We start from the raw sequence: 21,122 nt of genomic DNA, 5'->3' as shown, positions 1-21,122 counted from the left end.
GTGATGAAGAAATCACCTTTTCATGGAGGATCTTTTTCCCTGTGTCAAGCTGGTTGCTGAAAATGCACTTCTTTGCCTTTTGCAGCATCCCAGGTGGGAGTGGGGGGGGGGTGAAACTAGAGTGAAACTAGGCTTCATTGGAGGTTTCTCAATTCTATGGCAGTAGCGCAAGTCATCCCGTGCCTATAGCTAAAGCATTTGGAATGGCTGGTTTATTTTGGGCACCATCGAGCGGTGCCGTCCGCTCACTTCCTGTTTAGCGCCGGCATCCAGGGAATTCGAAGAGAAATACCTTCAGTGGTCACGCTGCCGAAACAATGCAGACCCACTGAGTGGAATTTCCTCCTCCAAACTGCCAGAGAGGATGACCTGGAGGAAGTCCCTTTGCACCCAAGTTCACAAGTGGAACCGGGTTTTCCTGCTGGGCCCTGTTGAAAGTTTCTACCTTCTACGGCTTTCAATATCTTTTTAAGGCATACAGGAAGGATAATCTTTTTATAGCCTTTTTGAAAATGCTACTGACAACAAAGCCTTTAATATACGATTTATGATGATGAAAACCATCTGTGCCAGAGCCAAAACAGAATGTGTAACATGTGCAAAACTTTAAGTTCAGCAACATTACTCACATTGCTATATATATAGGTGCACTTGAAATGAATGGTGTCTTGTTGATGCGAATGATCTTTGTCAATGTCCCAATCTAACCCTCTTACCTTTTGTATTTCTACTCACTTCTGTGTCGCTTGGTTTAGATCTTGTTGATGTCAGTTGGCTCCTCCAAAGCCATCAAACACATTATTTGCTGTCTGCCATCTCTCAGAGTCCAGAGCCTGCATCCAGATTCGGAGATGGACAACTACGCATCCTTCATCTCGGAAGCTCTGGAGAAGACGAGGTGCCGGGAGTGTGTGCCTTCCTGGGAGGAGATTCAGGTGTTGATGAGCCGGCAGGAGATGATGTGCACGGTGCACTACCCTGGACCAGGGTCCTGTCAAGTTCCCATCAGCTCCCACACCACCGCCGATGAGGTGAGGCCTAGTCTTTCTCATCAACTGCATTCGGGGACCTCTTAAGCCTGCAGTGGACCACTTGCAGTGGCTTCGCTGTGGAGGTTTTTCCACTTCTCACTTCCATTTAAGTTGAACCTGGAAAAAATATGACTGAAGTTCATGCACTGCTGTGTTCGGTCTTGTTAGCACACTAGCTGTCTGGCGTGTTCTGGCATTGTAAGCGCATGTAATGACCTGGACTGATGTCCGGCTCTCCCTCTCTTTGTCCCTATCAGCTGGTGAAGAAGATTTTGGAGCGGCTGGGGTTGCAGCACAGCCGCAACACCTTTGCTCTTTTTGAGCAGAGCGCGCAGCGGGAGCGACCAATAGGCGGCAGCACCATCATCGCTGATATCCTGACCAGGTTTGAAAAGTAAATACTGCTTGAAGCTCAGATGACCCATGCTGAAGGCACTGAGTTCATTTGGCTCTCTTACCCTGCTTTCTCAACAAGTATTACACAACCAGTAAACAGAAATCTATTTTTTTTAAGCCTTCCTCTGTGGATTGTATTGCGTGTACAAATGCAGACAGTTACAGCCAAGCAAATGTTCTAAAATTAGATTAATCACCTTGCATTTCTGATCCAGGTCCTTTTAGGACAGCATGGTTCTGTGGTACACACAACACACCCAACATGAGGGTGAACCTGTTGAACCTTCTGAACCTTCGTCCACAGAGAGATAATATTCTTGGCAAGGATTAAGAGATTAGTGTTTTTCTAAGAGGGGTGTGCCACTGGACCCAAAACTACAATTGCAAATAAATACACAGACAGCCACACTTGGTGAATGTTGAATGCCGTACATGGGCATATATGAACCAACACTGCAGAGGCCACTGAGTGGGTGTTCAGTTTAGTGGGCACAAGGTAGGGCCAGGATATCAGAGTTCCACCTCGTAAGTCAACACTGATCATTCCTGATTCCTGATGGTCCCACTCTCCCTTCCTGTTATTTTACAGCATTTTCACCAAGGAGTCTGAGTCAGACGCTCAGTGGAGACTTTGCTTCAAGTTGTACTGCTTGCTGGACACAGAAAGTATCCCTACCGACAGCATAGAGTACACCTTCCTCTTTGAGCAGGTAAAGCCTAAAACAGTCTGCAAGCTTATTTCCCTTTTTTATTTAATCAAATAGCATCTCAAAGTCCTTTTCCTGCAGTGCCATGAGATGATGGTGAGGGGTCAGCTCCCGGCCTCGGAAGAGGACCTGCAGGCCCTGGCTGCCCTGCGGCTGCAGTCTCTAATCGGGGACTTCAGCACTCATTCCCCCTCCCCGCCCTTGGACGAGCTTTTCCCCGGCCACGTGGTAGAGGCGCGGGTCCTGCTGGCCCTCAAGACGCCCCAACCCCCTTCTTCCACGGCCCCTGCCCCCCAGGCCCCACCCTCGGGCTGCCCGCAGCGCTTCCCCAACGGCCTCCTCACGGGGGCGCTGTGGAGCCACACGGCCGCCCACAAGCAGAAGGCGGAGCAGGACCTGCGTCTGCGGGGCCGACTGAAGGAGGAGGGCGCGCTGGTGATGGGGGCCATTGTGGAGCGCTGGAAGGGCCTGGCTGGGTCCAGCCGGGAGGAGAGCATGGCCGCCTACCTCGCCATCGCCCGCCAGTGGTCCGGGTTCGGCTGCACGCTGTACGAGGTAGACTTCTACATCGTAAGTGTGCCACTCGTTTTTGAATTGCTAAGCACAGACAAGCTGTTGTCTGTTGAAGGTGGCTAACTTTTAGGGTCGCCCTTTTGTTTTTCTCAAACGCCCAGAGCTCCACAGGCAGTTTCTCGCAGAAGTTGTGGCTGGGGGTGGCAGCAAAGTCGGTGTCGCTTTACAGGCAGGGGGATGCAGAAGCCTTGGAGTCCTTCCCCTATGGACAGATCTGTTCCTACGGAGTATCCGACAGCAACACCTTCAAGATCACCGCCGGGGACCGGGACCTGCTCTTTGAGACCAGTAAGGTACATTTGGTAAGGGGGTGTCTGGATGTGTATTTTCAAATGCCCATTAGAAGCCCTATAATAAAGTTGATGAAGTCCTGCAGAGATTGCCTGGGTTCTGTACAATATATTGGGTTTTTTTTGCCTTTTCGTTACATGCTAATGATTCCTCTTTTCCTGAATCTGTCAGCAGTTTTAACAAGCGATTTTAAATCATATTGCACATAGCCATTGCTCACAGTGTCTGCAATAGATGTATTGAGTGAAGTGTTATTTAGGAAGTTTATCTAAACATTGCTATGGACTTGTGATATAGTACCTTGCACACACAATTGTCATTGATCGTGCGTTTCTGGCCGGCTCTGAAGGGTTAGATCTAACTTCCATCTCTTCCACTTCTGCTCACTTTTGCAGCTGACAGAAATCGTACAGCTGATGAACGCCTACTTCAGTGCAGCTTGCCGACAGCAGGTGCAAGGCAGGACTGAAACTGAGGGAGGCTTCTGTTTCACCCCCAGCGTCCTGGAGGTGCCCTCTCTCCCAGTCTGAGGTGACCGCTCCACGACCCTCAGTGCTGAGACTGTTTGAGCACTGAGCTTTGTCTGCGTGGAGGAGGAAACAATAAACAAGCATTAGGATGTTGATTTATTCAGCCAAAACGATACAGTTCACCAAGCTGTTAAACTCAACGGTGTGGGTGGGGCGGGGGGGGGGAGGGGGGTGTTAAGTGAAAAGTGAGCCAAGCAAGAAATTGGCAAAAGCACATTCTCACATACAGCAGGAGAGAAGACGCGCATGCAGCACATTTCTCGGCCCAGCTCGCAATGGATATTATCGTGCAGCACAGCACGTGTTCCCATCCAAACAAACGGAGAGTGGAGAAGGGGGAAAAAATGATTGAGAAACAAAACGTCTTGGCCTTGGACTCTAGCAGAGCCTCCATTTCCAGAAGCTGGTGGTACAACAAATTCCAGTGATTTTAGTGCGTACGCTGAAGTCAGTGAGTCATTTCTCACCGTCGTCGGCACGTGACTTTTCCCTCCGAAATGCCTATGGTGCGAAGTGACGCTGGGTGGGAGGAGTAAAAACAGTTATTTCCCTTCAGTGTGGGTGATGTGTAACAAAAAACAGTAGAGGACCCCAGAATGACGGCACAGGATTAATGTTTCTTCTGTTTGGATAACGGTCTGTTTTTCATCCCCCAACATCAGATGTATTCTTTCCAGTATGTGGTAATGATTGTAACAGAGCGACAGCATTAAGCACTAATCTCACCTCTCCCCAGCCTAGCAAAGCGCATTAGTTCTACCATCCTCTGTCTGCTGACACTTAAAATGACTTTTGTATTCAGCATAACCTCTTACTACAGTTGATTGGAATGACTTAAGTTAGGAAAGGCGGGACTGACTAATTTCTTCACCAATCTGTACCATATATGTTCAATACTCCTGTAAGAACAAGCACACACTCAACTGGTGAATTGGAATTCTGTTGTGAACCCACATAAATGTCATAGTCACTACTTTTGAAGATACAAAAGTTGTAATGATTTCAAACAAAATTTGAACGCGCACCTCTGCCCACAAATACCGTCTTATATCTGCTGAACTTTCAAAATAGCTGTAGCTTTTTTTGTTAATACAATTATTTATGAGTACTGTTTTGTTGTGTGATAGTTTTTTTTATTACTTTTTAATATTTCATTTTTCCCTTTTTGTATGTCTTTATACGGACTTGTATACAAAACATTCTTAACATTTTGAGTATAATCCTGTCTTTTGGGATACTCATAGTGCCCTCTGTTGGCAGTGCTTTCCTGCATTCCAATTGCAATTACTACACAGTGATATGGTGAACACTGCTGTTGCTTCAACTCTTTATTTATCTGGTTTGAATTACTCAAAATGCACCCAAAGCAGCAAGTCATGTGTTATTGCCAGGACCAAAGAAAAAGTGGGTCGCTCTGAGTTACATAGTGAGAATGTTGTCCCTGAAGCTAGTTTTTTCAACAACTACATTGTCATCTTCCACTGCTTAGCTGACTGTCCTCCATTGCCCGGGAATAACAGTAATGTGGTTCTTGGGGAGGGTTGGCTATATTTCATAATTTTACAATTAATTTTGTGCCCCCTCTGTAATAAAAATAGTAAAAGGATGATGTGATTGCCTCAATGTTATTGTTTGGTGAATACAATTACAGCATTTAATTCAGTTTTTCTTTCAAAGGTTATCCAATCATGCACTGGCATTTATCAGGCAAAACAGTAGCCACTCACACCACACCAATCTGGGCACACCTGCTCAAAAAGCCTTTTACAATTTATCTAAGTGAACAGAAGCAAACCTGACCTCTAAATGATACAATGTTGAACTTCTTCAAATTTTAAAGCAAGATTACTTTTAATTTTTTTTGTTTCAGAATAATAAAAAAGGAAAAAGGCCCTGGACAAAAGTCACTTAGTATTTTGTAACCACTCCTCGGGCAACAGCCTGTAAACACTTCCTGTAGTCGGTTAAGAGCCTTTAAATCCTTGCTTTTGGAATTTTTCCCCATTCTTCCTGGCAGAACAACTCTAGCTCAGAAATATTCCTCAGCCTCCTTGCATGTCAGCATGTTTGAGAATCTCCACAGATTTTCAATAATATTCAAGTCTGGGGACTGTGATGGCCATTCCAAAACCTTCATCCGTCCTTCCTGGAGGCAATTCATGGTTGATTTCAAGGTATGCTTCAGATCATTGTCTTGCCGGAATACCCAACCTCTCTTCAACTCAATGCCTGGACTGATCTTTGAATATTAGCCTCAAGAATTTCTTGATATTTGGTGGAATCCATTCTTCCTTCCACTCGCACTATAATTGCCTGTGCCCTCAGCTGCCACACAACCATAAAGCATAATGGATCTACCTCCATGCTTCACAGTTGGCAAGGTCTTTGCATAGGTTTCACCCTTTTTTCTCCAAACATACCTTCTTTGGTGGTGTGAACCATCTTCATTCTGAAATCCTTGGACAACTGTTGAGGAACCCAAGGTTGTTAACACCAAACAGCTTTTTTGAAAAACATACTTTTGAAGGTGTGGAGTTACTTCAGAATAAAAAGTTCAGCCCTGGAATTATACTCACTTGACTCATTGAAGCCCTAATGAGTAAATCACCTGGGTTTGGGCCTTAGCAATCATCTTTTTAAAAAGTAACAGAATAATCTGAAAGGGTTCCCAAACTTTTGCACAGGGCCCTTTTTCTTATTTTAGCTGGCAATGGCAAAACTAGGTTTAGAATTGGGCTGTTATTGTTGGTATCAAGAAAATAGCCAACTGTTTACAAAATAACAAAAAATGTGTCACTGTCCAATGAATTATGGTGATCACTGTATATATGTGTGACGTTATATAAAGTGAGAGACTGAATGCATCATGCAGCTCGCAAACAAGTTGAATGCAACTTCCCCCCCCCCCCCCCCAATCGTACAGTTCCAAATGGAGCCATTAGACCAGAGGTGTCCAATCTTATCCTAAATGGGTCGGCGTGGGTGCAGGTTTTTGTTTTAACCCAGCAGTAACACCTGATTATACTAATGAACTAATCATGGTCTTTAATCAAGACCTTGATGAGTAGAATCAGCTGTCTTAGTCCTGTGCTAAAACAAGAACCTGCACACACACCGGCCCTTTCTGGATAAGATTGGACACCCCTGCATTAGACGGTGATAGACGAGCTGCCTGTAGCTGTAGCAGAGATCATAAGGTGGTACATGTAATTGTGCTCCAGAGGAAGACTCTGGGCTGAATGTCCACCCTTCAGTTGTGGAACTGCAGTTTGTGGCTTCCAGTAACCAGTTCCAGGATGTGTAATCCTTGTGGTTTTGTCAAAAACGAATACCAAATTTGTTGAAAGTTGAGAGACATCCAGACTTTGAAAACCACAATCCCTTTGGGTTGGCCAGACATGGATTAGAGCGCTTTAAGTAACTACATTCTTGGACTGCCTCATTATGGCTTGGTTGTTGTCCGAGCGAAGTAGCCACTTGTTAAAACTGTACATGTGCAATCCAAGCATACTTGCCAACCAACCCGATTTTCCCTGGAAACTCTCGTATTTATTTATTTTTTTTCCTTTTCGTTAATTCGTCTGTACCACATGTAGGCTATAGGTTTCCCCCCGGATGACAATACAGCGACACCAAGGCTGTATCCGAAATGGCTCAATATTCACTAATTGCTAATTCCTAGTGAATGTCCATATGGTGCACTACATACTAAATAAAAAGTGAATTCGGACATCACACTTCGCAATGCATCAGCGTCATCAAGTAGGCTACGCGCTGCTGCATAAAACCACACAACCATTATTAGCTGGTTCTTAAAACATGAGTCCAGAGATATTAAACCATTTTTCTCTTGCAATGCCCAAGTTGGAGCTCACTTAAACCTGTGGCGTAAAATTTTTTATTCACAATTTTATCGTTCTTATAAACCTGAATGTGGAAACACTGGCATGAGGTTACTTACCTTGAGAGTGTTCAGATGAACACTATCTATCTATACATTTATCTTAAGGGGAAGGATGGGATTGCAATGGGTTGACATGAGAACATTCTTGTGTAGCACAAACACACACTATAGTGTTTCACGACTATCAATCTGCAACAAAGCACAAGCCAATCACATTCTGACATTCTTTCAATTGTATTTTTATTAAAAGAGAAACATTCAAATATTTTGCAAATGCTCTGGGCAACAGGCATTTTACATTTTATTACACACAACCTTTTCAAAGCATAAACTAAATTATGCATTCCTGCTTGCCAACTGGGAAAGACAATGAGCCTCTGGTAAGGGGTCAGACACCCCCATCACATAACAAGCAGAAAATGACACTTCATGTACAGCAGTATGAGTGAAGATGATCGCCTCTTTTGAATGAATAAGCAAAACTCGTGCCAGTGGAGTAACAAATGTGACAATTTTCAATCATCATAACCCCATAATATAATGGTCCTATTAAGTCAATTGTCAATTTTAGAGGGTTTAAAGTTGACCCCTAATTATTTCCCCAAAGAATCTATAGTTTCCATACTGTAGAATGTCTTCCATCTGATAGTCTTGCCCGACTTGCAGTTCTAAATTACAATCTATTCTTGGCTTTCCACAATTGCTGTAATTTATTGCAACTTTTTGAAAGGATTCGATTATCATGCAAGCCTGAATGAATATGAACACTTGAGAATGCAAGCCGAACCACAAAATGTTTAGAACCACAGGTGTATGCAATTTTCCAGCGTATAGAGCTTAATGCACCATTACAAATGAGAGGGACGTCATGTGACCACTGAATCACGAATAACACTAAACCCTTCAGGATTATGTGGGTAGGAATGCAGTTAGCAGGTAGAGGAAACTCCACACATTAATGAGGTGGTAAATCTCCAAGCATACACAGCTAGTCCTACTGTAATACACAAGTCTATTTGCAATCAGTACAACTACAAGTAATAACTTGGCTGTATCTAGAACCACAACATGGAAAGTCTATTCCCTTCTTGTATGTGCCCACAGAAAAATACCCAGATTTGCTGCTGAAATATTCATGAGTCTTCCACCTGTGTTTGGCTGTGTTTGGCTGTTTGAACCAGCACGTGAAACAAATGATCTCTTGATTTTTCTGGTTGTTGGTTCTGATTGTAAAAGAAACAGCCATGTACAGGAAAACAAGTTATAGTACATTGTAGATCCTTCACACTACAGCCTTTAAAGGAACAAGTTTTTCAGGGCACGGATTAAAGACCATGCATTTTCACATGGTCATAAGAAAAGATACAACACAGTGTACAAATAGAAATAACAAACGGGGCATTTTTCAGATCCACCATAGTGAAACCAAATATGAGTAAATGAGTAATGTAAAAACTATTTTTCCATTTTTGAGCATACAATATATAGTAGCTCATTACTAGTACTGCTCATTTTATAAATCCTTTGCTCATCTTTTCAAGGGTGTGAATAATTTCTGGGGCCAATGTATGTAGCTAATATTGCAATAAAGTAGATTCAGGCACTAAGTCAGAGTTGGCCAACTTTGGTGCTGGAGAGTCGTAGGGTCTGCTGGTTTTTGTTCTCACCTGAAAGACAACAACCACTTACAGTGAAGACCAAGGATGGGCAGTTAACCATATGCACCATGACCAATTCACTTGCCTTGTAAATTAGACCACAATAAAATGTTACAACAACATTTATCAGCTGCTGTTCATATCCTGGAATGTGGCTAAAAAGAACAGATCATGTAAACGATTGGGCTAATTAAATAAATAAGCAGAAGTTGGTCTGAAATGAGATGCGGCCCTCCTTGCCCATTCCTGGTGTAGACCATAGAAACCCGGTGAGGGGAGTTAATCGATCAATTAAAGTTAAGTGCAGACTAACAGACCCTGCGGCTCTCCAGGCCCTGGGTTGACCACCCCTGCGCAAAGGTACACAACATCCCACGGGGTGTGGAACCAAGGAGGGGGGCGGGAAGCTTCAATTACTTGAGCCTTAGAAGCTCCTAACGTGGTCGTACGGACCGAGGGAAAGCCACCGGACTGCGTGACAACATGCCTGGCTACCGCTATGGTACATGCAGAGAAGCAGAGGTCGTGAGGAGGTCACTGTTCCTGGGAGCCCCAGGAGATGTAGTCGGGGCGCGTGGCGGCACTGTACTCGTCGATCAGCTGCTGGACCACCTCACGCGAGTCGTCCAGCTCGTTGAAGTTGTCTTTGAAAATGTCCTCCTTGCGAAACTGCTCCAGGAAGGCCTCGCGCTTCCGCAACTTGTCGTACTGCCGGCACGTGCGCTCGAACAGCTACGGGGAGGAAGCCCACAGTCAATCGCACACTTCACATTTTTTCAGCCTGCGCCTTTCCCCCGCCCTCCCTACCTCCCTGTAATTCATAATTAGCCATGCATGTTGTATGCTGTAATTATTGCACTTATTACAATTATTTTTAATTATAACTGTGTTATTTCTTGGTCAATTTATCTGATTAATCTACAAGGGTTCAATTTTTTATATTTTTATATAGGTGATCACTCCAGCACTTGGAACTGTACTTTCCTCTAGGGTTTTCAGTGTACTTGTCCCTGGTCATGCACTTTATTGCACGTGACAGCTGGATAAGATTGTCTGCTAAATGAAATGTAATGTAAAGTAGAACAGATTTGGTGCACATGACTAACCAATACTAGAATAACCAGCTATGATGGTTACACTCCCTTTTAGTGCAGTATCAATACACTATTATTTGCATAGCAGATGTCATTTTCTAAGACGATGTACCATACTTCCCCTTTCCTTCGGTTATCTAGTTACATTTCCATTCCTTCCAGCACTATACTGTGCTGCTGTGGTGCCACTATGCTACCCAATAATACATTAGCACTACTGCAGTTGAAGCAGGCACACTACTGTACTACACCTAACTGTGAGCCAGTGACAAGTACCCACACTACAAGCCATGCATCTCACTGCCAAATGGTAACATATTGACAATGTGTGTACTATTTATGGCAATATTGAAAGGAACCTTTGCCAACTTGAGCACATACTTTCCATGATGGAAATAACCAAAATGCCAGATCCTGTGTAGTCAGGTAATGATGTATTAGGCCAGATGCAAACTAAAGCTGCCTTCTTGGTGAACCATTTCACTCACTGAATCACCAAGGGCACTGTACTTAAAAGACCTTGGAATAATTTCTGTAGACCTGTGCCGAGATCTCCGATAATAATTATCCCCAGAAAATGAACGCAATACATTATCCAAATATCAAGCAGGGTATGGAAATGCATTAAACAACAGCTGGCCACCCAAGAATGTAGAAGAAAGAGAAAACGCGGGCCCGTCGGCGGTTGGCTTACAGAGGAGATGCTGGTGTGATTGGCCATCATCAGTCCACTGACGCGGTGGGCCGAAGGCAGGTACGGAGACTTCCTCGACAGGGCCACCTGAATACTGGCGGGTCCCCAAGGGATGAAGCTGGCTAGTTTCCTCTCTCGAATCCTCTGGAGACTTTTGTGCACCTGTCACAACACACAGCATTGAGTTTTACAACCATCTCTGGTCGACGAGCCAGGTAATGATCATCACCATGAGGGCTTATCAGTCAATTCCTCTGAATCACGGTCGTGGGCAGGACGATGCAGCTCGGAGAAAGAATAAATTATTATCCATCGCAAAATGAGCTGTAGTGACTCTAGGAACTGAAAAGGACGGAACCCACCCCAACTTCAGCGATGAAAGTGCCAATTATTTTAAAGGTTTGATAAAGAATTTTTTTTTTTTTTTTTTTTTTTACACCGGTGCAACCTTCAAAATAAATTACTTGCATGGACAAGAAAAATGGTCACAAATGGAGACCATTTAGTCAGTCTGGAGCCCTGTGTGTGTGTGCGTGTGTTTGGCTGTCAGCTTCATCTGTCAGCGGGTCAGCTGTGTCTGAAGTCTGTCATCTGCACTCCTCCAGAACACAAGGCTGCAAGAGCCCCCACGAGCCGCTCGAATACTCATTAACTTGACCATCGTTGCTTATTCTAAGAGCTGTGCTGGTTTAAAGACTGTAGGGAGAGATGCCTGACCATTAAAAGGAATGAGACTTTGCCCGGGGTAACGTACCTGTGTGGGGTCCACCTCGCCCTGGATAATGTTGAGGATGGCGATGTAACAGTGGTTGGTCTGTCTGTCCCTGGCTGTGGAAACCATAACGTTCTTAGGCTGCAGAAGCCTCCTCATGACATCCAGCACGGTGGTCTTCCTCACACTGGCCACCTATTCAAATAAACACACGTCACCCTCCACTGTAAGACTATGGCCGATAGGATGGTCATCTGAGGGGAAATCCCGGTCAGAGCAGAATGTTTCCCAGATGACTGCGAGATCAATCCGCATCACAAGTATTAACTACATTTAACCTTAATTCATGTATTTCTTAATTATGCTGATTAATTAGTAACGGAAGGATTTTTAAAATTAATTATTGAGGCAAGGAGCTATACTTGTCAACAGAGAGTGTTCCGACATACCGACTGGTCAGTGGTAAGTGGGGTATAGCCAGTCATGAGGAAGTGAAGGCGAGGCGTAGGGATGAGGGAGGCGATCAAACCAATCAGATCGTTGTTCATGTAGCCTGGGTAGCGTAGAGTGGTGGTACTGGCAGACATAATGGTGGAGACCTGTACAGAAGACAGTGTGATGAGGTACAGGACATGTTGCATTTCCCTGCTGAAAAATGGGTAACAATTACAAGCACACCCAATCATAAAATGGCTGCCGTCTGTAGAATTCTAAAATATACACATTTGTTGGCTCAGTCATCAAGTCATCAAGGGTCCAATGTATCAAATGAAAAAAATAGTTTAACTAAATTTAGTAACTAAATGGAAAATTTGACCCAGATCTGATTAGTGTTCAGAATAGTTAATAATAGGCATGTAAGAAGCCCTTTGTGTGCAGAGCAAGCAGCGACCCTTCCCTCATTCATTATGACACACTGTCTCTCAATGACTAATGACACAACTATGAAGCCCAAAGCGGCAACTTCTCACAATGACTAAATTGTCGCTGTAATACTAATGGCATGTGGCGTTTGGCTTCAGTAACTCACCAGCTGATTGATTTGAGAAAAAGAAGGGTTCTGGATGTGTAGTCTGTCCGTGGCAATCCTGTTCAGAGCCGTGTTGTCCAACACCACCTAGAGTGATGGCAAGAGTGAGATTTAAAGAGAGAAATAGTTCAACCCCTTAAGTCTTTTTGCATCAATTCCTCACAGTGCAATTTTCAATCACTATGGTAGCAGGATATACCGTTTGAAAGCGTTAAATCTGTATAACCTATTTTAAAATGTCATTGCTTTAGCAACAACAGTTCCTTATTTTCTAAAGTGGGTAGCAAAACAAGAGTGGGGGGGACATCACCTTCTCTACATTTTGGAAATCCACATACTACAAGAAATAAGGTAATGTTAGTGTCATTTTCATGGCAAGGGTCCAGCAAATCAAATGCATAATAGTTTCGAATTCTAAAAATGTGCTATCTCGGAGAAATGTTGATAGAACGTCCTTTGTTTACTTAGAATATCTCTGGAGGAATTATCATTGTTGTCCATATCGCCCTTGCATACGTCTACAAAAGTACTTGTACATATGAATGCTATTATCTATGTTTTGCATAGGCTCTCCGGAACATGAAGACCACATACGAGTGTAGGTAATGCAGTTGCAGAGAAAATGTCCATGTAACAAAATTTCCCACTGGAGCAAAGACCGTAGAAAATAAAGTGTTAAACAGGAGAGATTAACAGCAAGAAACTTCCAAAACAAAATAATAAATATTAAAATAGTAATATCCAATTCTGTTATCACAAGAACCCCTTGAACCCAAGAGGGGGTTACACAATACTGCATTAAAAATAGCAGCAGTATAAACAGATCTAAAAACGTATTTATGTGATCCTGGAGGCTACAATGAAAAGAAGGCTTGAGAAAACCATGTGGTTTACAGCGTACAGTGTAAACCACAGCATCTCCTCTCTGACACATAACCTCTATGAACCGAACCATATAATGTGAGACCAGTCCACCCAACATAGTAATAACAAGTTATTTGCTAATAAAACATGGCCAGTTGATACTGAGGGGAGGTATACTTTGTTCGAAAAAGTGATTCAATTAAATGCAAAAATGCCAAGGAAAAAAAGAAAATCAAAACAGAGTTTGAACTAACTATTTTTGAGAGCTAGAACAATGGATAAAGACAAATTAAAATGATCCTGGGGGTTGCATGACAAAAGCCTTGGGAAACCTACTGTTTGAAAATGTGGCCTTTTTGCAGGGTTCTCCCGAAATAAATGTAACAGTGGGCGTGCTCCACTCTGTTCCCCGATTTACATCACTGTGTAAAATGGCCAGTCTCACCTGTATATCACCTCGTACCTGACTTCTGTGAACTACTTCGACAAGGAGAGAAAAAATCATTTCCTTCTGACTGCATGTGCAGTTAAATAAAAATTCAGAGCAGAATTGAAATTCAAAACTCTTAAGTTCATCCTGATTGCTTAGTGTTAATATGGAAAATTTTGTCCAGCAATAACAATAAATGATGCTAGGTTTTCACATTTCATAGAATTTTTCAAGTAGTTTTTTAAACATTTATAAATTAAGTCTAAAACCTCTCACTTTAACTTTTAATATTAATTTCATTTTGGAGTATATAAATATATTTAGCTGTTCAGAGAAAACAAAGTTTAAGAATACCTTCAGCACTGGTCTAAATGATCTCTTAACCCAGTCTTTTAATGGGTGGTTTTTAGTTTAGTTGAATGTATGATATCTACAGTGCGATTCACTGATGGTTAACTGTCACTTTGCACAACCATTGAGAACTTTTTGAAAAGAGGCCGTCTCACACATCAACAGCGGAATAAAAACACTATGAAGTGCCTGGACTGCCCCGTTCCGAGCTGGCCAGACCAGAGGAGAGGAGTATTTTTCCTCTGTACCCCTCAGACAGGGGCAGTCCGGCGCCGTTCGGGGGTTAGCGGCGCGAGGCATCTCTGCTGCGGAACGTGCCGGAACTCACCACGCAGTCCGCGTTCTGCGTCAGCCTCTTGAGCGTCAGCAGGGAGTTGTAGGGCTGCACCACCACGTCGCTCATCTCGTCCTGGTTGGGGAACACCGAGTACGTCTGCACGAGCTTCTTGGGGTACCTTGGTAGACGGAACAGTACAACACGGGACAGCTTTCCATCGCACTTTTTACGCTCGAGTGTAGGCTCAAGACACTTACTAGTTGACACAATTGCGTGGGGTGTATGATTGGATTGCTTAGAAAAGGACACAATTCTGAACAGATTGGTCACAAGTTAGCCATTTTATACACAAATTAAGACTCTTAATTTCCCTCTCAAAGCACACGAGTTTGATGCATTGAATTGTTAAAGTTTACAAAATTTTCTCCAGAGGGAACCCCCCTCGAGGGTTTGTAGTCTCTGCACCACAGTTACCCAGAATCCTGTGGGAAATACTGTCATCTATAATGTCAGTTAGAAATAACCTGTTACATCATAAGGAGCGGAAGAATGAACCAATGAAAACAGAGAAAGTTGAAAAGTAACAAGAATGTTTCTGGTCTTATGAAGGGGTTTAAAAAACAATGGGCCTCATGCAAGAACATTTTTGTATGAACGAAAATAAATAAATAAACAAAACAAAAAACAAACAAACAAAAAAAACACACAGGGAGAAAGCACACGCGGCTCGTCCAGAGGCGCCCGGCACAATTACAGCAGTGTTTAATTACAGGAAGCCGGAGCGGAGGGGCGGTTATTTATAGACTACAACGCCACTGCTGAGTCCATGGGGTTAGTCATAGCACGGTAACCGTGGAGCTCCGCGCCGGCGTGCACTAACCTGTCGTTTAACCTCTCCAGCAGATAGGAGCCCAGGCCCGATCCTGTTCCACCGGCGATGGAGTGGCACAGCACAAAGCCCTGCAACAAAGAGGCACACACTTACTGTAGAACACGCAAAATACATTCTTAATCAGATAAACACCATGCCTCAGTTTCACACTGAGCAGAGCATTCCGGTTGTCTCTCAGAGGGGAATAGTCAGTGAACTCAAAAGATTACCACTTAAAACCTGTGCTGTACACATGGTAGCATACAATGTATAGAATGTGTATACAACATGGTAAAGTCGCACATGCAACATTAAGACTACATTAGGCAAACTGTGTAACAGCATGTCCCAGGCACATAAATGAATGTACTTTACATCACAGAAAGCGTAACTCCTGTGAGCCCCCTGTGCTTCCTCCCGCCGTGCTCAAAAGCCTGGAGGCAGGCCGTCCCACCCAGCGAACCGGGCCCTGCAGTGCGCTCTCTCTGCCACCCCGGACTGCCCTGAAATGTGCGCCCTCCGCTCCAACCCCATCGCTAACATCCTACCTGCCACACCCAACCGCGCTTCCGCACGTAAAAAATAACATCGGAGGGTTATATAAAGAAAGGCGAACAGTTGTGTGAGTCTAAATCGGGAGAGCGCCGCTGCTGTTGTTTTAAGGCCTGTGAGTCAGAGGTTAAGAGCGGAGGCGGGGGAGGGGAGGCAGGGAGTAATATGGAGGATGACAAGGGCGTTTTTCATCGCTGATAACGTGTGGGCCGAGGTTGAATATTCTCTTTCTCCGCTCCCCCCGACTTTACAATGTGCTGTGCCAGCAGAAAATGAAAAGCTTGCTTTCAAGACCGTAGAAAATAATTTAAAAAACCGACTCCACACGTCAAACGCATATGGAGGACCGTTTAATTACATTCCCCGGATAGGGCTCCCGCAGTCATTACACATGTCGTCCACACCCAAGGCACCATCTTGTAGCCGAGTGGTTAAGGTACATGACTGGGACCCGGAAGGTTGGTGGTTAAAGCCCCAGTGTAGCCATGATAAGCACCACACATCTGGGGCCTTTGGGCAAAGGCCCTTAACTCCGCCGCTTACTCTAATAAAGTGTCAGTCGCTTTGGATAAAAGCGTCAGCTAAATAACAAATTACCATCAGCTATCGTGCTTTTCCTCTCTTCCGCTCCTCTCTTTCTTCAGTCAGAGCAGGGCCAACCGTGTAGTAACAAGATGTATGTGGAATTCATTAAAAAATTATCTGACGTATATCCCTTCCTAACGCCCACCGTCCACAAAAATCTGGAAACCGTTACGATGCGTAGTCAGTGACTCACCTCCAGGCTGTCGCTGCCATCTGCTTCTCGGTCGATGATGTCAAAGATGTCTTCGTGGATTTTCTCACCCTGGGACAAAAACCGTTACTAAACTTGGCATATCCTCTAATTTTTCCCTACTTTGGAGAGTTCAGAACATAACTCCAGATTTAACCTGCAGTGAACAGCTGACAGCTCCCAGCATCCCACATTTGCCAATTTTTGGCTCAAAGAAGCCAGACGTGCAACTACAGTCCATATACACCAATACACCGGCCACATAGTCATTACCAGAACACATTTCATTAACTCCTGAGATTGTGGTAAATATTAAAACATTTTCTTATGAGGTTGACTTGGCTGGGACATAAATTTAAAAGGTATTCAGCAAGCTAGCCCACTAGTCAATACAAATTTTAGGCCCTTCCTCACCTGAGAGAACCCACTCGCCCAGTTGTTCCCAGCGCCACCGCCATGTTCAGAAAGGTAGATGTTCTCCGGGTTATAGAGATTGGCATAAGGGGAGTTCAATATGGAGTGAATGACCCTGGGTTCCAAGTCCAGCAGCACTGCCCGTGGGATGTAGTGCTCATCATCTGCCTGAAGAAAGCAAAATGGAGGGCAAATGTCAAGTGAATGCAGTATTTAAGTATTACAATTACATTAAGTAAAGCACGTCTTCTCGCAGGTCAGTCAGCTCCCTCCTTCCCTCCTTCCCTCCCTCGGGAGATGAGCGGGCTTTCTGTAGCCTACTGGCCAGTCTCCTTTGATGCTAGGAGTGCAATTCCACAATAAACCAGACGTGCGTTCAAGACAACGAACGTTCCTTATTTACCTGTGATGTATTTTTAGGTAAAAAAATAGGTAAGAACTAATGTTAGATTGATTAAAGTGCATTATAAGCCAAATAATTGTTAACTTTTGTTCTCTCTGCATTTTCCCCCATCAGCAGCAATTTTTGTTCACCATTAGCTAACATTACCTAACGTTAGTGCCAAACAGAAAAGTTTGAAAATGTTCAATGCACGCCAGCTTTCATTTAATTTTTTTGATGCTCTAGTGTAGGCTCAAGCAAATTGCAAGTTCATAACTGCATGGGATTGATGATTCACCATATGTTTGAACATAAAATATAGATCATTATCCATCCTGTTTATTTATTTATTTTATTATATGTAGCCGTTTTTCTCAATTTCTATTAGGGGTGCCAATAATTGTGGAGCCCACTGTATATTATGTGTATCTGCAAAATGGTTTCTCCATCAATTGAAGTGCACATCTTTGATCAAGTTTTCATCAGAAAGGTGAAGCAGATGTGTTGCATCATCAGACGCAATGTATAATCTATGTATTCAATCTTAATAATACAACTTTTGTTTCAGTGATTCCAGCTGTAGGCATCAACAACACATTTACTTGTCACTGCTTGCGGACTGAGTAGAACTGTCCATCCATCCATCCATTATCTTAACCCGCTTATCCTGAACAGGGTCGCAGGGGGGCTGGAGCCTATCCCAGCATACATTGGGCGGAAGGCAGGAATACACCCTGGACAGGTCGCCAGTCCATCGCAGGGCACACACACCATTCACTCACACATTCATACCTACGGGCAATTTAGACTCTCCAATCAGCCTAACCTGCATGTCTTTGGACTGTGGGAGGAAACCAGAGTACCCGGAGGAAACCCACGCAGACACGGGGAGAACATGCAAACTCCACACAGAGAGGCCCCGGCCGACGGGGATTCGAACCCAGAACCTCCTTGCTGTGAGGCGGCAGTGCTACCCACTGCACCATCCGTGCCGCCCTCTGAGTAGAACTGTGTCAATTGAAAATTTGGATTACTTCAGCACAAGACACCAAAAAGCCACAATCAACTAGGATAACTGCACCACCTAGAGGTGGCTGGCTGGTTCTTATAGATCACCAGCAGCCATATATGACTGGGCAGAATTAATTTCAACAAAGATGATGCCAGACAAACTCAAAGATAAACTCAAATATCTTGGAGGAAATGCGAGCAAAATACAATTCGCGGAAGTAATAGTATTCTGTTTTGAATTGGAATTTACTGCAATTTTTCCAACCTTGTCACAAGTGAGCCATTTTATGCACAAATTAAGTAAGAAAGCTCAGTAATAACATAGTAGCAATGCCTAGACGGTCAAAAAACAAAGAGGCAAATGTGCAAAAGGAATAAATACAAAATAAAAAAATAAGATCAAGATCCATTAACTTCGACAAAAGATAATTTGACAATACCCCCAGTTTGGACACTTAATTTAATTTGAATATTTATGAAAATAAATGGTGTTGGCATCAAGCTCGTCCGCATCATTAATAGACATTGTCACATTGTCAGGAACAGCTCCCAAGGTACTGGCCCAGGATCATCTTTTTCCGATTACACCACAGCAAACTTCAAACAGCTTGGAGCTTCTTTCACAAATCGTGTATGAAAGAGAACCAGTCACATGCATTTCAGCAACATTGTGATTAACATATGTTTTCCAATATGTAAAATGTGTTATATTTTCAATGAAAATTGTATGCCAAGATGGCAAATAAGAACAACTGTACATTTTGGTTTTGCGGTTTTTGTTGACAGATATATAAATGCCGGCATTTATATAGCGCCTTCATCCTAAGTGCTGTACAATTAATGCGTCTCATTCACACACACACACACACACACACACACACACACACACACAGACACAGACACAGACACAGACACGGTGATTGGCTGCCATGTTAGGCACCAACCAGCTCGTCAGGAGCAATTGGGGTTAGGTGTCTTGCTCAATATATACACATTATTTTAATACCCTTAAGAAGTCTGATGACATCACTTTCGGATTATATCACCGTTTCAAAAATAGGCTTGTCCCTCCTACTAGCTACTATCTAAAAGCGAATGTCAGCCATAGAATTGTACTCAGAAGGCAGTAACATGGTTGCCAGAGCCCTCATGGAAACAAGAAGCAAAATGAGCACACCATGCACATAGCACATTGGCACCATCTGGTGTCTGTAAAATCCATAGCAGCTGAACATGAAAACGAAAGCAACATAACATTATTTATTTTGGATACACAGAAAATGTGCAGAACTAGAGGCCTTCTAGTATAGCAGTAAGTAAAACTGGTATCATGACGCACACCCCTGTTTTCTTGCATGGCTCCAAGTAAAAGTCCATACCTGGTAGAAGAAGACATCCTTGCGGTCAGTGCCCTCGGTGGCAAACTCTTCCACAATGCCCTCTGGGCTGATGCCATGCTCTGCACACAGCTGCTTCCAGAACTCAAATCCAACTGCCAGAGAGGGAGGAAATATTCATGCTGCTTTTCAACACTAGCGCTTTGCAATACTTGTTCTCTTGGACAGTTCTTTGCTTATAGACCAACAGTATATTTGTGATGGAACCCTACCTACTAGATTAACAATTTCAGTGGTTTAAGAAACAAACAAATGAATATTGATTGTGTTAATTACTTTAAACAACCACAGAAATGACTTCTGCTAGAAAACCTTACTGTTTTGCAATAGCAATATAAATATTTAGGGGCCATTGCAGTTTAGGTAAGTTAGACTAAGTTCATTCTATGCCTTCACGTTACTCACAGTGGAGGAGGAACGATACACTCAAATGGCACAAGCATTATGTGTAAGTTACTTGCCAAATTCAAAGGATAGCCCACTAACGTTACAAATGTCATGGTAACGTTAGCTAACTCACTAGGAGGTGAGGGATTTTTGAAACTACGTCAATTGGTGAGTTAGCCAACTGTTAACTAAATATGAATACAGTTAACGAGAATTTGCCAACTAGCTTATGTTAATTTAGCAATCAAGCTAGCTGCAACGTGCAACCAGATAAGTTACCCCAGTCACAGTTGCTGGCTAAGAAGCTAACGTTAGCTAAAAGCAAGTTTAAGCAATGCATTCGGTTACTGCCTGGCCTGCAAATACGTGACAGCCTGCCACCGAACTACTACTAGCCAACGCTAGCTAATTAATATTGTTAAATATTCCTACAAAAAAAAAAAAGAATCAAGCAGGCCTTGCCTGAGTTCGAATACTCTGTGGCTAACTTACTAGCTATTTATTGTGCTATAAATCGTAGCATTAGCTGACTATAACTAACAAGAGGAAAAATTACAACTTACTCTGGTTGCCACACTGTCCTAACTGTAAAGTGATAATTTCCCGGGGCATCCTTTTTTACTCGTGGTATCCCTCGGATGTTTGCAAACAGTTTAGCTGTTGATTTCTTTCATTGGCGAGTTCCCTTCGCTCAGTGACAAGCTAACAACACAACTGGCAAACCGCTTGATACGCGCCTTACTGAAGTACGCATGCGCCTTAAAAAACTTTATTGACTCCTTGAGCTGTTC

At 43.4% G+C, this 21,122-nt stretch overlaps 2 protein-coding genes across 5 annotated transcripts in view; one reads left to right on the top strand and one right to left on the bottom strand.

Moving 5' to 3' along the window:
- plekhh3 (pleckstrin homology, MyTH4 and FERM domain containing H3) overlaps positions 1-3,671 on the top strand; it is a 43,499-nt gene extending 39,828 nt beyond the window's left edge. The window contains exons 8-13 of one of the 4 annotated variants that reach the window (XM_061231929.1): positions 824-1,031; positions 1,289-1,416; positions 2,017-2,137; positions 2,216-2,704; positions 2,809-3,009; positions 3,394-3,671. In XM_061231929.1, coding sequence (XP_061087913.1) covers positions 824-1,031; positions 1,289-1,416; positions 2,017-2,137; positions 2,216-2,704; positions 2,809-3,009; positions 3,394-3,528 — 1,282 coding nt within the window. In that variant the 3' untranslated portion in view covers positions 3,529-3,671. Of the gene's footprint in view, positions 1-823; positions 1,032-1,288; positions 1,426-2,016; positions 2,138-2,215; positions 2,705-2,808; positions 3,010-3,393 lie in introns of all 4 variants that reach the window. The other 3 variants (XM_061231930.1, XM_061231927.1, XM_061231928.1) reach the window with 3 other exon arrangements.
- Positions 3,672-7,655: 3,984 nt separating this feature from the next.
- Positions 7,656-21,081, bottom strand: tubg1 (tubulin, gamma 1). Its single transcript, XM_061224797.1, has 11 exons — positions 20,895-21,081; positions 19,927-20,039; positions 17,155-17,322; positions 16,744-16,812; positions 15,423-15,502; positions 14,594-14,720; positions 12,621-12,707; positions 12,040-12,189; positions 11,633-11,785; positions 10,879-11,040; positions 7,656-9,822 (listed from the first exon to the last, which is right to left on the bottom strand). Exons 1-11 carry the CDS (start codon positions 20,941-20,943, stop codon positions 9,625-9,627), a joined length of 1,356 nt encoding a protein of 451 aa, XP_061080781.1. The 5' UTR covers positions 20,944-21,081; the 3' UTR covers positions 7,656-9,624.
- Between the last annotated feature and the right edge of the window lie 41 nt (positions 21,082-21,122).

This window comes from Conger conger, chromosome 2, assembly GCF_963514075.1.
Source record: "Conger conger chromosome 2, fConCon1.1, whole genome shotgun sequence".
In the NCBI taxonomy this organism is placed as follows: Eukaryota; Metazoa; Chordata; class Actinopteri; order Anguilliformes; family Congridae; genus Conger; species Conger conger.
The sequence above is the reverse complement of the archived record's forward strand: the minus strand, read 5'-3'. Positions and strand labels throughout refer to the sequence as shown.